Source organism: Rutilus rutilus (genome assembly GCF_951802725.1).
Source record: "Rutilus rutilus genome assembly, chromosome: 25".
NCBI classification, from domain to species: Eukaryota; Metazoa; Chordata; class Actinopteri; order Cypriniformes; family Leuciscidae; genus Rutilus; species Rutilus rutilus.
In genome coordinates, this window is record NC_140229.1 from 12687250 (window position 1) to 12704561 (window position 17312).

The window sequence follows — 17312 nt, forward strand, 5'->3', positions numbered from 1 at the left end:
CCCTGTCAGGTGCTTTGACAGATGCGTGTGCTGTTTAATGTGTAATGTTTCCTCAGCACAAAACTTTCATTTTACGGTTATATCTTTATCTGTAAGTGTCACAAATTCACACAAGTATTTACATTTTACATGAAGGCTCGTCCTGACAGTCTGCGTTAAACTTCAGACTTTACTGAATGAGCGCCGGTGCGCGTATGCGCATCAAACAGACGGGACGCATTAGAGAGAGAGACAATTAATATTTAGCGCAAAAATATATATTTTTCTGAAATATCTGTTGTTGGATGTTAAATTTAGATTTAAAAGTCAACATGTAATTCAAGTATTTTATGAGAGTAGTGCACGAGGATAGGACTGACCCAGGGCTCTTCGATGAGCTGCGTGCCGCCACTGACCTCGCTCAACAGGCGACTAAAGTGACCGCACGCTCCCTGGGTCATGTGATGGCCACCAACGTGGTCTAGGAGAGACACCTATGGCTGAACCTGGCTGATATGCGGGATGCTGAGCGGACCCGGTTCCTCGACACCCCCATATCCCAGGCCGGCCTCTTCGGCGGTGCAGTTGAGGACTTCGCCGGTGCAGTTGAGGACTTCGCCTAACAGTTCTCAACCGCTCAGAAGCAGACTGAGGCTATAAAACACATCCTTCCCGGCCGCGTCGTGGAGGAAGCCGCAGGAAGGCGCCCCCGCCCTGTCCAGCCCTGCGCCCCGCTAAACGGCACCCCCGGGTGAGCAGCACCCTAATGTGGTTAAAGAAAGAACTGAATCCCTCATCCCTGAGCACACAGAGTTCTCGGACGATAGTGCGCGCCGCCCACGGGTCCCTCCACTATCGCCCTCCTCTGTCACAGAGTTCTCGGATGACAGTGCGCGCCGCCCCCAGGCCTCGCCACTCTCATCCCCCTCTGTCGCCAGACCCCTGGCAGAGCAGACCCCCACTGAACGCTGGTCGTTCCCTGGTCTCCTCTGTCAGGACGCGGCTAATGACCGTGCCCCCACACCGGGCCGCTATGCCACCCACGTCTGGACCGCTTTGCTGCACCACCGAGGGTACGTCTGTGGTTCGTATGACACCGCTGGTACAGTTCTTGGGAGCCTGGCAAGAGCTTCCCAACCTGTCCCACTGGGTCGCCCGAACTATCAGGCTCGGCTATGCGATTCAGTTCGCACGGTCTCCTCCCCGCTTCAGGGGAGTCCGCTTCACTATGGTCGGTGGCAATGTTACCCTACTGGTGAAGGGTGCGATCGAGACTGTCCCTCCAGCCGAAATGAGGTCCGGGTTCTACAGCCCCTACTTCAATGTCCCAAAGAAATCGGGTGGGTTACGGCCAATCCTGGACCTGCGAGTCTTGAACCGCTCCCTTCACAGGCTGCTGTTCAAGATGCTCACGGCCAAACGCATTTGCGAATGTGTGCGGCCACAGCATTGGTTTGCAGCGATCGACCTGAAGGACGCATACTTCCATGTTTTCATTCTACCTCGACACAGACCGTTCCTACGGTTTGCTTTCGAGGGGCAGGCATACCAGTACGCGGTTCTCCCATTCGGGCTAGCCCTGTCTCCTCGCGTCTTTACGAAGGTCAGCGAGGCAGCCCTTGTTCCTCTACGGGAACACAGGGTTCGCATCCTGAACTATCTCGACGACTGGCTGATCCTAGCTCACTCTCGAGACCAGGTTTGCGAACACAGGGACCTAGTTCTCCGGCACCTAGCTCGTCTGGGCCTTCGGGTCAACTGGGAGAAGAGCAAACTCTGCCCCGTGCAGAGGATCTCTTTTCTCGGTATGGAAATCGACTCGGTCGCCATGTGCGCGCAGCTTACGACTTGCTGACTTGCCTCCACCAATTCGAGGGCAAGAGTGCGGTTCCACTGAAACTATTTCAGAGGCTCCTGGGGCACATGGCATCCGCAGCCGTAGCAACGCCACTCGGATCGAGCTTCGCGATCGAGTCCCGGGGATGGGCATGGCAACACGGCACGCTCCGAGTCCCAGAGGACAAGGAGCAGGTCATCTTGGTCGTGCCACACTGGCCCACCCGGACCTGGTTCTCCGAACTTGTACTCCTCGCAAACAGCACCTCCCTGGCCAATTCCCCTGAGGAAAGACCTGCTTTCTCAGAAACGGGGCACCCTATGGCACCCTCGTCCCGATCTTTGGAACATCCACGTGTGGCTCCTGGACGGGACGAGGCAGGTTTGAGTACCCTACCACCAGCGGTGGTGGCTACCATCCCTTCCGCTAGAGCATCGTCCACGAGACATGCCTATGCGTTGAAGTGGAACCTCTTTGTCAACTGGTGTTTTTCTCACAATGAAGACCCCTGGAGATGCCCGATCAGTGTCGTGCTTTCCTTCCTGCAAGAAGGGTTGTAGCGAAGGCTGTCTCCCTCCACCCTGAAAGTGTATGTTGCTGTCATTGCAGCACATCACGATGCAGTCGAATGTAAGTCCGTTGGAAAGCACGACCTGATCATCAGGTTCCTGAGAGGAGCGAGGAGACTGAATCCTCCTCGCCCTCCTCTCGTACCCTCTTGGGACCTCTCACTGGTGCTAACTGCCCTGCAGAGTGCTCCCTTTTAGCCTCTGCAATCAGTGGAGCTTAAGTTCCTGTCAATGAAGACAGCGCTCCTGGTTGCATTGGCCTCCATCAAGAGGGTAGGGGACCTGCAGGCATTCTCCGTTGACGAAGCGTGCCTGGAATTTGGGCCGGCTAATTCTCACGTGATCCTGAGACCCCGGCCTGGATATGTGCCCAAGGTTCCCACCACACCCTTTCGAGACCAGGTGGTGAACCTGCAAGCGCTGCCATCGGAGGAGGCAGACCCAGCCTTGGCACTTGGAGCCAGTTTCTTCTCATGTACTCGCTTCAACCAGCCGGTACTAGATTCTGCTCAGGTGTCTTCGCTTGCTCGCCATTCCTCTCCACGGACGGGATACGTGCGATATATTCCTCAGGTGAGCCTAATAAGCCCTGAGTTTCCTCCAGCACTGTTGATGTCAACGCCAGAGTTATGCCACCGGCAGCTTTCGCACTTGGCTAGGTGCCTCCATGTGCATGGTTCCCCCTCTGGGCGACCCCCACATGTGTATTTCCACTGTAAGCCTCTTTGAGCATGTGTCTTTCCCTTGGCAAACCACCTTGCCACCCCTGGTGTTGAAATATTCCACCTGTGGCTGGACACCCCAGAGATTCTCCATATGCAGCCCCTCCGGGTCATATGTGTATTCTGTAAGTACCCCCCCTTCGGGCTGGCACTGATTGCATATTTCCACTGAGATATGCTTCCCAGTGTACCTTGGTATTCCTGTGTTAAGTAGGAGTCCTTCGTCCATGCCAGTCTCACGACAGGGATCTCAGACTTACGCAGGGCACTGGAAGACAGACGAGAGGTGGCGTGATTAGACTGGGAACCCCCATTTCGTCGTCACTGATGTAACTCGCAGTGACCACGAAAGGGAACGTCTCGGTTACGTATGTAACCCTCGTTCCCTAAATGGGGACGGAGACGTTACGTCTCCCTGCCACTTCCGCTGTATCGCTGGAAACGCCTGAGTTTAGTCTCGGCTCCTCAGCGAGAAAACACACTGCGCTATACCGGCGTACTTCCCTATATACCCACGAGGTAGGGCGGCGTTACGCATGTAAATCCCGCAGACCCAAGGCATTTCCATTGTCATTGGCTCGTTTTCTATATCTCGAAGGTGATAGGCTTTCTATGCGAAACCCCCATTTCGTCGTCACTGACGTAAAGTCTCCGTTCCCACTCAGGGAACGAGGGTTACATACGTAACCGAGACGTTTTGTCAATAAAAAATAAATAAAATAAAAATAATATATTATATATATTAATAAAAAATAATATATATATATATATATATAAAATAATTGGCCTTTTTCATCCGATTAAGTTGCAGCCTTAATCTGTTATATTATTTAACAGACCTGAACTAATATGACTAACTTTAAGATAAACCCCTAACTTTTTGGGGTTAAAAATGATCCAAAATATATTTTTGAGCAGGTACATAACCAGCCAGTGTTCGAAACTATAGGAAACAGCGTGATGAGGGATGATGAGATGTCAACTCAGTTGTCGATGGCCAGAAGGAAACCACGGTGACAGGGAAATGCACAGAGACGAAGGAGAACGACTAGGGAGATGGTGACAGAGTGGAGATCATGGAACGCTGGAGAAGGTATAGGAATCTTTCGTAGAGATTTTGTTGTCAACAATAAGTAGCATTTAGAGTGTCAGTCTAGTATCCACTAGGGAGAACAGACAATGTATGTGACTGAGGTGTGTGCTTAAGTAGTCCATGGTTGATAAACAACAGGTGCAGGTGATTATTATTTTCTGTGATTGGGAAGTGCATGCAGGAGAGGGCCAGGGAGGATGAGGGGAAATGTAGTGAGGAGGAATTGACTAGCTGGTGACCGTGACAACAAGCTGCGCTTGTGTGATCATTATGTGAATGCGATACAGTGACAGACAGCCGTGAATATGTGTGTGTGTGAATTAGAACTGCAGCAGGTTTAATGAAGCTGTAGTGGGTGATGGTGACTCTGCCTGCACTAATGAGAACACATGGAAACATCACACATATGTGCAATGAACAAACACATGCAAAAAGGGAACACAAGCTTGTCTGCTTCTAAGAAAGCTCCAGGGGAACAGGCAAGAATTTCACAATGTTCAACAAAGACATCAAACATCACTACTACTGTTTGACTGCTTGTTAAAGCCAGATGAAACCCAGAATAAAGCTACCATGACCAAAACCCTTAATCCACAACACTGAATCCAGTCAAATATAAAGATATGCAAAATGATCAGGCACTGACTATAATAAAATCTCATTAATATTCTTGTCACAAAATGGACATAACCGTCCTAGAAATTGTTCTAGCACACTTGCAGGTCCAGGATGGAGAAGATATGTCCATAACTCTCTGCAAGCATTTCTGCATTCCTCAACATAATTTAATAAGATTTCCTTGTGAAATATTCATGACTGCATGACTCAAAGCTTGCTCAACATTTTTAGCAGATGGGTCAGTACTGTCTGGTTACCTCTTTCTCCCAGTCTGAATTCACATGCCGGAAAGCCCTATGGTCCCTGGCTGCACACACACACATCCATTGGAAAGGCTACAATGCAGAGCATTACTGTGCACAATGTGTTCGGACAGAGTGTTTCCTTTATGTGAGAGGGTAAAGAACTAAATCTAGCTCCATTCCTAGCTCAGACTATCATTATCTTGAAGAGAGGATATGCAGCATGTTAATTGCCATCAGCTGGCTCTTCAATCCAAATATAAATTGTAAAACAGTGAATAATGGAGATCAAATCCTTTAGCTCATAATCTTACTTTAATAAAAAAAAATATTTATTTATTGCAGTGAATGGAACACTTGCCCTGTAATCAATGAGAATAGCATATTTCTGCATTTATTAAGAAAAATACATTAATGACTTTATGAATGCTTTTGATGACTCTAGAGACAGAAGTCCAGATCTTTAACCACTGTGGTACACTATCAACAATTACCATGGTTAACAACTCAAAGAAGAAAGAATGGTTAACTAAAGTAGTCTTTGTGCACAACTTAAAGTAAAGAAAGGTCCAAAGAAAATATCAACCAGATCAATTGATTTGTTCCGACAGTTCATGTAAATGTAAATACAGTTTAAAAAAAAGTAATATTGTGAAATATTATTGCCTTTAAAACAAAAAAAAAAGTCTTCATGTTCAATCATTCTAGCTTCCACAACACTGGCTGTAAGACTGTACTGCTAAATCAAGTCTACTGATTCATGATGCTTCAGAAGGAGCAGGAAGTTTGTGTGTAGCAGTGCTGATGTGGGAGAGAGTATAGGGTAATGTTACTGAACAATGCTTGCCTTAAGTTCTGAGATGCCCACTGGTATAGACAGATCAAGTGTGTTATTATACAGCCCACTGATGCCAGAGAGAAAGACAGATAGAGCTCAGTTTCACTCCTCTACACACATCCACCCCCATACTAACTCTCACATGCAGGCTTCTACACATACTGGCATTAATCTCCTTCCACACATACACAACCCCTCACACTCCCACACACACACACACACACACACACACACACACACACACACACACACTCAATCATTTATCAAACACACACTGCAGAATTGTTACTATAAATGCTCAGGAACCAAATCATGGTTTTTGGCTTCACATGCACACTTCCTCTCTTTCCATCGCCAGCATGTCCACCCCTGCATCCTCGGCATCATGTTTACTGCCAGCTTGATGCAGGAGAACACAGCTTCTATCAGATAAATCCATTACAAGCTGCAGAGGAAAGCAGAACGCCACCTCCTCCAGACAAGTAGCAATTTTCCAACATAAAATGGGACGAGCCCCCAACGAAATCTTCTCTATATGCATGTCCGCAAGGAATCGAGAACAGCCGAGGTACATCTAAATTGGTCAATTTGCACCTGTGTTTCAGAGCTTACTTTCTGTAGTCTTCAACAAAGTTTGTGTATAAAGCAGGGATGACTGTCACAGGCAGCACCTCCCCACATTGCATTATCAGGGCACTTCCTGCTCTGTCAGCAGAGGAAGGTGTGGGAAGTGAGGCTGACAGGTGCAGTAACAGTTTCTGGCATTTCAAACACCTCTCACTCCTCAGTAGCCAAACTCTAGACAGAAAACTGCAGCAAAAAAGGAGTGGGACAGACAGACATAATTATGAAGATATTAACTATACTTCAACATACCAAACACACACACACACACACACACAGAGAGACAGAGACACAGATCCTCCAACACAGCACAAAATAATTTATGGTAAAATCAGCCAACTAAAACTTGATAGAAAAATATCCACCCTTGCAGCCACATTGCACAATAGTACAGCGCCATGTGACACTCACACATGTAGAGTACACACAAAAGTTCACACTCGCAGCATGGTCTTACCTTCACATTGGACCTCAGTGCACAATAGCATGCAAAAAACATTGCAGGTATTGTGTGGCATAAGGATTGGTGTGGCAGCAAAGCTTCTTAAGGAAAGGAAATCAAGATGAGGAAGAAAAGAGTCAGAGGCGGATCACATCCCTCGGTGTGCGCTCCCAGCAGAGCATTGTGGCGGGTTGCCGTATCGGAATCTCTGGCCAAGGGACTCGTAGTACGTACACATGGGCATCAGGCATGCAGGGAGAAATACGCTATGCTTTGTTGCTGGATGAGGCATTTCAGCTGACAGCAGTAGGAAAGGCACACCACTGAACGGGGGATTCTCTCTTTCTGTCTTTTCTCTCTCCCTCTCTCTCTTTAATACAGCAAAAAGAAGAGGCAGGAACTGAGAGAGGGTGAAGATTTTGGAGGTTACTTGATACTATAACTGCACCGGATTCAATACGCACATACTGTAAAACAGCAGCAGGTAGAAAGTATAAGGAATGGCGGTGTTTATTTTAATAATTTCCACTTGTGCACAGACACCCTGTGTTGTTATATAACACCCCTCAAGACTCACTCTCTCCAGTGTAACGCTGCATTCATTAGGCCAGTGTAAGCAGTGGGTCTGTCATTTAAAGCACAATCAGGACAGGGATACAGTGTGCTTTTGAGAAATGTTTGTGGGATGGTTTGATCCACATTTGAATATGTCAAAACACAATGCATCCAATGAGATTATCCACTGGGTATTTGGAGAATGCATTAGAATGCAAATCAGAAATTAACTTTAGAATCATAAAAATATCCTGCATCCTGTTTTTCAAGTGCCAAAGTCCATTGACAAAATACACATTAAAGTTGCACTTCCATTTGACACGATTAAACATGATTAAGGGTACAGATTCTTGACGTTTGGATCTGAGGTAAATATCTGCAAGGCAGAACCCCTGTACTGGTCATGTTCATCTGCTTTAAATGATAAAACTCCACACTGCACTGGCATATAACAAACACAAGGGGGCAGGAGTCTAACTCATTATATACTCCCGTCTTCATCTCTCCCTGCAGTGGTGGACACATGTTAAAGAATAAAGCTTTTCCTAACTATTTCTGTCTAAGATACACAAAGTGTGCACAGCAGGATCTCAATCTCTTGTCAACCATGTAAGCACTTTAATCACTTTGCTGTGAATGTGTTAATTCAGCTTAGCGCAAAAGAGTCCCACTAAGGGTAAAATGAAATTAGAAGAGAGACAGACTAATGACTCACAGACCTTGAGAAGAATGAGTGTACTCGAACTAAATCACACCTCTCAAAACCTCCACACGCACGCACACACACACACACACACACACACACACGGGATGGGCATTTTTGTCAATTTCTCATTTTCGATCATTGATAGGTCTCAAAAAACGAGTAGCCTACTCGAGTACTCAGGGGGCGGGGCATGTGCGGGGGCGGGGCGTGTCCGTCATGAAAATGAAAATATTTTAAGACTTTTACGAAAATTAATGTTGACAAATAAAAATATGACATGAAAACATTTCTAAAACATGAACGTACTAATAGAAAAAAATAACTGCTAGATTATGCATCAATGTTATTGAAAAAGAAACATCTGAAAGGAATAGCTGCTTGAGGTAAAGCTGAAGAGTAGCCTAAATGAACGGTTGGTAAACTGCAGCGTTTTGCTAGCTGGTTATTAAACTCAATCAAACGCGTCTTATTTGAGATTAATAATAATAATAATAATAAAAGTATAAAAGTAATCTTACAACTTACATCTGCACAAAAAGATTGCGCACATTATAACTTGACCATATTAGTCTGATCTTGTTGTGGACGTGCTTTAAACAGCGCGCTGAAAAACTAAAGCACAGAAAATTTTGTTTTCTCATTATAATGTTATGCATATGAATGATAGATTGGCGCTGCACATCTTGCACTTAAAGGAGTGGTATAATGCCCTTTTCACAAGATGTAAAGTATGTCTTTGATGTCCCCAGAGCGTGTATGTGAAATTTTAGCTCAAAAGTGTCTGTTCCTTTAAATGCAAATGAGCTGCTGCTCCCGGCACAGAGGGTGGAGCTTCAACAGCTTGTGTCCTTTTACCTCACACAGACATGCACTGAAAATTTCAAAAACTCGGGAAACCGGAGTCAGATGATATCAACGGAGTCAAAGATGGAGAGACTCAAGAAGAAGTGACAACATGTAGAATGCAACAGGACGTTTCTGAATGGTTAGTAGATGAATTTATGTAGCTGATGTGTAGTTATCTTCTAGTCATTGATTAGCATATTCTGTCTTGATAATCTATAAACTGTGTTCAGGGGGCGGGGTTTATGTCAATTCTAGGGTTGGTGATTAAAAAGCAATTTCTTTAAAAGCAAATATCTCCCTTTGGTTTGAACTTTGAGCATTGTAACTTTGCAGATGTTGTCTATGCTCAAACAGCAACATTACACACTAACTAAAGTTAGAAAAGTGAAATCATAATCAACCACCCCTTTAAATGCATTTCATGATTAAAGTGATTCCAGGCATTACTGCAGTGCGCGCTTTCAAATCTAGTTTCACTTCGCCTCAAATGCAGCAGTAACCAATCAGAAAAAAAGTCAGGGCGATCATCGTTTCCATGATCGATCCGCTGTCACGGATGAGTACTCATGCCCATCCCTCACACACACACACAGGGAAATAATACAGTCATACTTCATCGGATTGCTCTTCTCTTGACACAGCAAGATCCAAATAAGCAAATAAATAATAATAATAGTTTATATATGCATCGATGGGTATGTTCAAGTGTGTGTATGTGTAGCCTATTCACATTTGAACCTTCTATTCAATGAAAAATATTAAACAGGACAACCATTTTTGACAGAAATGTTTCTTGAGCATTAAATCATCATGCATGATTTCTGAACGATGTAAAAAAAAGAAATAATGGTGGAAACTGACAATTACATATTGGCTCAATAAATGACTTCCAAATCATTAAGCTACCCCCATGCAAAAATATGCATTGTACTAATAATAGCTTAAGGTCTTTACTTAAAATTACAAACTTGTATTTACCGAACATGTTTAATTGTGCCCAGTCAATCTAAGTCGAAGGGAAAAATCTGTGTTGGCTGAACAAGTCCTACGTCCAAAAAACTGTTATCGTATGTGCAAAATATGCCTGAGGAAAACCACTGGTGTGGACAATTCAAATGTGGATTTGAGGGAGAGCGAGTGGAGCCGAACCAGGCGGTGTAGAACACCGAAACAAACATCCCCAAGAGAATACAAATATTCATTGTCACAAGTTTCAAGACGTTATGGTGAGTAGCCAATTAAAGTTTTGGTTTAAGACCCGGTATAAAGTTAAAAAGGCATTTTGTAGAACCGTGAGTTCATGCATTCATTGGTTTCATGATCGTGTTCTCGCAGTTTCCACATAATTATCTTCTGGTAGATGATAGTTTTATTTTCCTCACGTCATATATGTCTAAAATACTGTTTGATCGACTGCTGAACACATTGTTAGTTTGCAGTTGGCGTTAGACCTCTTTCGGGGATTATTGCCTTTTAATATCAAAAACACGTCAAGCTTGCGATTTTCTTATTCATCCATTAATGATTTATTGCTCGTGTCAGAAACTTTCAGCAGTCCTGAAAAACTATACATAAAGCGAAATAAACGATAACATATTTCTCAACATATTTCTGATTGAGCCCATGTTAACAGACTGTTGCCACAAATGATAAAATTCAATTCACAGAAATTCAATTAGGTGATATTAAAATTACGTGGATAGTGACAATATGCATTGTTGTGTATAGTTCACCCAAAATAACATTTCTGTGTGAGGAAAAAATTCAAGTTTTCTGAGTTTTAGTACTAAAAATGTACTACAATAAACTACAATATATAATGTTGAATATAATGTATATGCCTGATAATGCCACGTCATATATTACCAGTAAAATGTGTCCTACATTGTTTTAAATATATATAGTCATATTTGTCTAAAATAATAAAGTCTAAAGTAACTTGGCGCTTCAAATAAAGATTATATCAATCACATTGGTACACTACTCAGTGACTGTTAAAAATGGATTTGTCATTGAATCATTCAAGAGATTTATTCAAAAACTCTGATTCATCCAGTAATTAAGCAAGTCATTATGAGTGAGTCATTAAATCATTAATTCAAACCAATTTTATTTAAATATTCATTCTAATGAATTGAACATTTAATTAAATTTAGTTAAGTTCAGAATCGTGGGAGAATTGTTATCTCTATTTGAAACAAAAAAATTGTGATTCTCAATTTATCCAGAATTGTGCATCACTAGCGTCAGCGCTGGTCATTGCACGGAATCAATGCCATTGGTCTCTATGAAGTGAAGCATTAGCTTCAGTGTTATCCAGGTGACTCATTGCTGGTCAGTGGAACCTTGTAAAATGGTGCTCCAAGTTAAAATAATTTCAACACCTTGTTTCATTTATGAATGAATCAGCGTTTTTGAGCGTATTAGTTGAATGAATGGTTTAATGACTCACTCAAAGACGGTCCTTTGTCGCCACCTAGTGGCGTAACAATGTAACCAACAATGACTGACAGGCTGTCTAAAAGCAGTGCTGATACTGGTGAAATATCAGCAGTTTTAGAAAGCCTCTCGTCCAGTCAGATTTGAGGATCAGAACTAACTGTTATACAAACAAAATCCCAACAAGCTTATTTTTAGGTTTATGTTCAGTAATTGGACCCTTATTTTGACATTCTGTTCTGTTACTTTTAGTTCCTGTTTCCCCACTCTGCTTAGTTTCATTGGTTACTGATTATGTCCTCCTTTGTTTCTAAAGTTACGTATTAGTTTCACATATGTCTAGTTTACTTTCCTTTGTTCTACCCATATTTATATAGCCCTGTGTTTCAGTTATGCTTGGTCAGTTATCTTTTATACATTGTGTGGTTTGTGTTATTCTCTTGCGTGTTCATTTAGAGTGTTTGGATTATTAAAAAAGCCAGGTTTTTTTTCTGAATCTCTTCCGTCGTTGTGCCTGCTGACCACATAGTAATATTTATATAGCAAAAAAAAAAGAATAAAACATTTTTAAAAATGGCGATAATATCGCAATATTGAGCCACTCAAAATCACCACAGGGGAAATTCCTTCACCACGACAGCCCTATATATGTGCATGTATATATGTATATGTATATGTATAAATCAGAGTGCCAGTTCAGAGCTAGGTGGTGTTGTGAGGCGCGGACGAGTGCCAGCATGCAGTAGGAGGCATCGGAGATGCCTTAGAGAATATATTTTTGGTGCCAGTCTCCCTGTTACCAGGGAAACTAGTTGTTCTGTGGTTAGCAGCTTTACAGTATAGATGAGCTCACAAGAAAACGGGGGAGAGAAGGAAAGAGAAAGGGAGAGAATGAGGGGGTGACAAGAGAGAGGGAGTGCTGAGGCTGAAGACTGAGGGGGTGACAAGAGAGAGGGAGTGCTGAGGCTGAAGACTGAGGGGGTGGAGAAAGAGAGGAGGTGAGAGAAAGAGCGGAGGCGACTGAATTCACAAATTAGCCACTGGGAACTGCAGCTTTAGCTACCAAAATAGCTTTTTATGTGAGAGAGAACACCAGATAGTCTGTCCGAGGCCAGTTTCAGAGGGGGTATAGAGACTTTTCATCTAAGAAAACTTCACTTCACTTGCTGTGACCTGACGTTCAGCCTTGGACAGAAATAGAAGCAGAAAGACGCACTGGACAAAAAGGGATGTATAAGCTAAAACCGTGGACAGGACGAGAGAGACAAGCAGGCAAAGCTGCACTGAAGCCAAAACACTTTAACAAGCACAAATAGATCTCCTCCCAGAGGCAGCTCCTGCTGAAGCAATGAGTCATACACTCTTGCTCTTGCACATGCACACACGCTCCCTCGTTCTCCTCCTTTAACACAGATACATGTTAAAACACTTAAGGTCACATTAAAGGTGAAGAGTGTCATTTTTACGCCATAGTGGCACCAAGCAGAATTGCAAAAATAATGTTTACCTAACACCTATAGCCAACAGTCATTAGTCTGAAAAGTGTGAAATTTGATCGATGTTACAATACTTTCTCATATCCCAGTTTAATTGGCAGAGACAATATTTGAGCCATTTGTAGGCTGATTTACATGAAACATTTAAAAACTATGGATTTGGTGAAACTATCAAAACACTGCTCTTTTTGACCATTATTAGTTACCATTATTGTTAGTTTTACAGCCATTAGTTCTTCAGTTCCGTTTGGTGATGTTAGCCGCACTGAAATTACACACTTGAGTTTTAAAACAAGTTTTGGAGAAAAAATATCAAGACTTTAAAGCATAAATAAAAAAAAGATTTATGTATCTAAAACATAAACAAAACAAAAAAGCATAATAATCCCCTTATGAAGAATATTTATTTTTGCTTCTCTCAATGATCATTGTATTGAATTTCATATGTTTTGCTCCCCATGATAAAAACTACAGAGCTTGGATCACAAAACTAAGCAATTTGTCTTACTAAGACATACAGTGATATTTGTATGCATTTTATGTAATAAGTATTTTAAATAACTCACTGAATCATTAAAATTACAAGTTATAAATATTACAAGTTATATATATTAATTTATTATTAATACCAGCAACTGCAGTAAATGTATATGAATGTATATGTAAGTATATGTAATTATTTTTTTAATTTAGATTTTTTTTTTTTACCCCTAAAGGTTCAAGAAACTGTTCCATTGAAATATATATATATATATATTTTTATTTTTATTTAAAGGGTTAAGAAAAAACATTTTTGCATTCCAAGTATGCTAACGGCTAGGACACAACCCCAGTGCTTTACAATTCTGCATTATAATATGTGTAACTCTATAGCCAAACGGCGTAAATAATCTTCTTGAGGCTTTAAATCCCCTTGCATCAGAAACAAAGTGACATCAGCTGTGTGAAGATGTTTTGTACACTGGATAAAATCCAACCTTAAGTATAAACATCAATGCATAACTCATCTTTCACCATTTATGCTATAGACTTGAATGTTGAATCAAATCATTTTTGTTTTTTAGATTATTGAGTTACATATCCTCCAAAAAAAAAAAAAAAAAAAAAAAAAAACCCAGAAAAAAGACTTACACACCTAAGCTTCTGAACCATATCTAGAATATCATAGAGACATGGGGTGGGGTCTTTGTCCTTGGGCCAGAAAGCAACTGCCGAACAACCGCCTGAAGCATGTTGGCAACTACTCAGAAAGCCTAAGCAACAGCATAGCAGCGCTCTGGCAACCACCCACTCCAGCACTGTAGTGAGCACCAGATTTAAGGAAATCTGTGTAGCAAATTAATTAATGAATCAGTGTCAGCTCACAAATCCTTTAGATATTTAGAATCAACAGTAGTTTTAGTGTGTACCCAGGGGAAGAGAAGAGCTTAACCGTCCATTGTTAGGTCATGCCTTATGTCTCTACCACAGTTGATCAATTTAATGTGTCCATGCTGAATAAAAGCTTCTTTTTTAAATAATTTTAATCATACTGACCCCATCATTTTGAACAGTAGTGTATATTAATAATTAATAATAATTTGCTACATTTAAATAGCATTTTTTCAGCACGCAAAGCGCTTTACCTAGAAGGGGGGAATCACCTCAACCAACACCAATGTGCAGCATCCACCTGGATGATGACAAGGCAGCCGTATTGCGCCAGAACCCAGCGTAATTTTTAACGACCACAGAGAGTCAGGACCTCGGTTTAACGTCTCATCCGAAGGACGGATATGGTATGGTGAGCATAAAACTTACGATAGATGGCTATAGGCTCAGGAGCACCCAATTAAAGCAAGAGATGGCCCGTGTATTTAATAATTTGGTAAATAACTTCAAATCAGGAATCTGATCACCCTGCTGGTTTTATTTTGTGATAATGACAAGTTATACATTTCATAAGCATGCTGTCGGTCTAAATCAACAGAGCCGCTGCGGTTAGCTGTGAGGGTGCTGGTTATTCACAAGGTGAAGTTATTTTCATAAGCATGTTGCATGTTAAACCCAGAACGCTTTCTTCTTCCTCTTAAACAGCCTGTGAGGTGACAACATTAATCCTCTGGCGCAAGTCAAGTCTGAAATACAAAGAATGTTAAACCCTTGACAGATGCGCTCATCTTCAAAACGCTGACAGTGGAAAAGACGGAAGAAGTCAAAACTCAACTGAGTCTATCTAGAATTGAGTTTAATCTGTTCTGCTTTACTCTGTTAGCCTTCTTACGTCAGACTGTGAGGGGCTGAAAATAGGTTAGCTGCATAATTGTCCAGACTGGCAAAAATTGCACATGAAGTTGCGTATGGTCTAATTTTAGCATCATATTATCATGCTTATTTAATGATGCTGTGTGGTAAATACAGATTTTGTGGTCTTGTAATGCTATTCATCAAGTGCCAAATGAGAGTAAAGTTTTGACATCTAAATAAATACTTGCCAAAGGATGGTAACTTTATAAGGGAGCTGGAACGTAATACATGGTTTAAATCCAATTTTAACTCTTTCCTTGCCAGTGTTTTATTTTATTTTTTTAGCATAAACAGCTAAACCTTTTCGCCGAGCAGCATAACAACTGATGTGCGATCACAAGCGCACGACACAGCTTCAAACATGGCTCAACCAATTAGAATTCAGAGATGAAACATTTGTATAACTTGCATTTCATCCATAATTCAATTCAATTCAATTAAATTCAGTTCTTTATTGCAATAACATCATAGTTGTTTCTTCCTGGTGAGCTCATCAACAAAAATCATATAAAATGAGAGAGAGCAGATAGATACACAAAAAAAGAGACATAGGCTTCATCAACAAGATGCCAATAACAGCACAGAATTGTAAACTAAACAAATCTTTCTAGGCTTTAGAGAAAACAGTTGGGGTGAATACCATGAGATTGTAGTAGCACAACATGAAAGCTGAAAAAATGAGACTTGATCACTCTTTTGTATTTTTTGATAATTATCTAGACTTGGTTTCCCTTTATATAATTTTGATTTCCGAAAGTTCTGGATAGTGGTCTAAAAAGGAATTAGGTGGTATTAAAAGAAAATGAAACTCAGAAAAAGTTTTGCGCTTTCTGAAGGCCAATCAGTTACCTGTCATGAAGGTCACACAGGCACCAACGAATCCCATTCAGCTGTGTGAGTGTGAGTGGCAGGTAAAATGATTGCTGTAAAATGTTCATACGTCACATGTGCTGGTGCAGTACATCTTTAAAAGGACAAATGCCCGACCCTTTGTAGCTGTAAGCAGACAGACAACTTCCTAAGAGGCCTTTGCAAATTACTTCGCTAAATGTTTCTATTCACAGCCTGCCAAAACTGATCCCTCTGACATACTACAGCATGTCAGTGCGTCTTATTCTCTGTCAGCACATCCCTAAGAGCCGCCTCTTCTCTTGGGACAACCAGGTTTCACTTGAAAAAAAACCCGACAGCTATAAGTTATGGCTGAAATGAAAGTTATGGAGGTGCTTTTCAAGAATAGCTAACACTTTAGCATCATTTTATTTTATATCTCACAAACATCAATGCTAATCTATTTCCCTTGCTAAGCATAGGTGGATGTTGAAAGTCCCTAAACTTAAAAAAACCTCAATTGTTCTTTTTCAATTGAACAGTTTGAATTGAATCAACAATTTCTCTAAATTTATCACAGATCTATATGATATATATGCATATACAGAGGTTAAACTGGGCCATAAAGTGACACAGTAACTCATTACAGTACATTAGATTAGATTGACTGATGTAAGTATGTGTCCTGACTGGTACAAGAGATCAGACAAAGTCTGTCAAGCTTTTCTAATGTCACCTCATCTCACCTGATAAAGCCACACTGAACACCTCTTGAGGGGATTCTGCTAAGGTAACAGTGAATTATATAACTTGACTGTGCATGGAACAAATCTGTTTCATCTTAGTACCTTTCCAATTCTCTCTTTTTTGGTGGAATAAATTCATGTTTGAGTACATTATGCATAATTTATTTTGCCATAAATGTGTGTGCGAGTCAGTGTTCTGACTGACTCACACATATACAGCATCAAATAATTACTACCACAACTCCATGCTTGTTGAGCTTGTTGGCTCTGTTTACAGGATCATTCCAGACAGTCAGGATTCTGGAAGTGTTTGCCCTAATCCTAACGGACATTGGCCAGATTGGACAAGCAGCCACAGTGACAGTCAACTTTGTGTGTATGTACTTATGGTATAGTTTGAGGACCAAAATGTACCCAAAAGTGTGATGAATCTGAGAAAACCT

At 41.7% G+C, this 17312-nt stretch overlaps 2 protein-coding genes across 2 annotated transcripts in view; both read right to left on the reverse strand.

Annotated features, from left to right (window-relative positions):
* Positions 1-17312, reverse strand: part of dlg2 (discs, large homolog 2) — a 203592-nt gene that overhangs the window by 172519 nt on the left and 13761 nt on the right. The gene's annotated exons all lie outside the window — the stretch shown is intronic.
* The window catches only part of LOC311284914 (disks large homolog 1-like), a 48904-nt gene continuing 46700 nt past the window's right edge, over positions 15109-17312 (reverse strand). Inside the window, exon 5 of the mRNA XM_084400204.1 lies at positions 15109-15123. Within this exon, the coding sequence (XP_084256330.1) occupies positions 15118-15123 (6 nt within the window). The 3' untranslated portion in view covers positions 15109-15117. The remainder of the gene's footprint in view (positions 15124-17312) is intronic.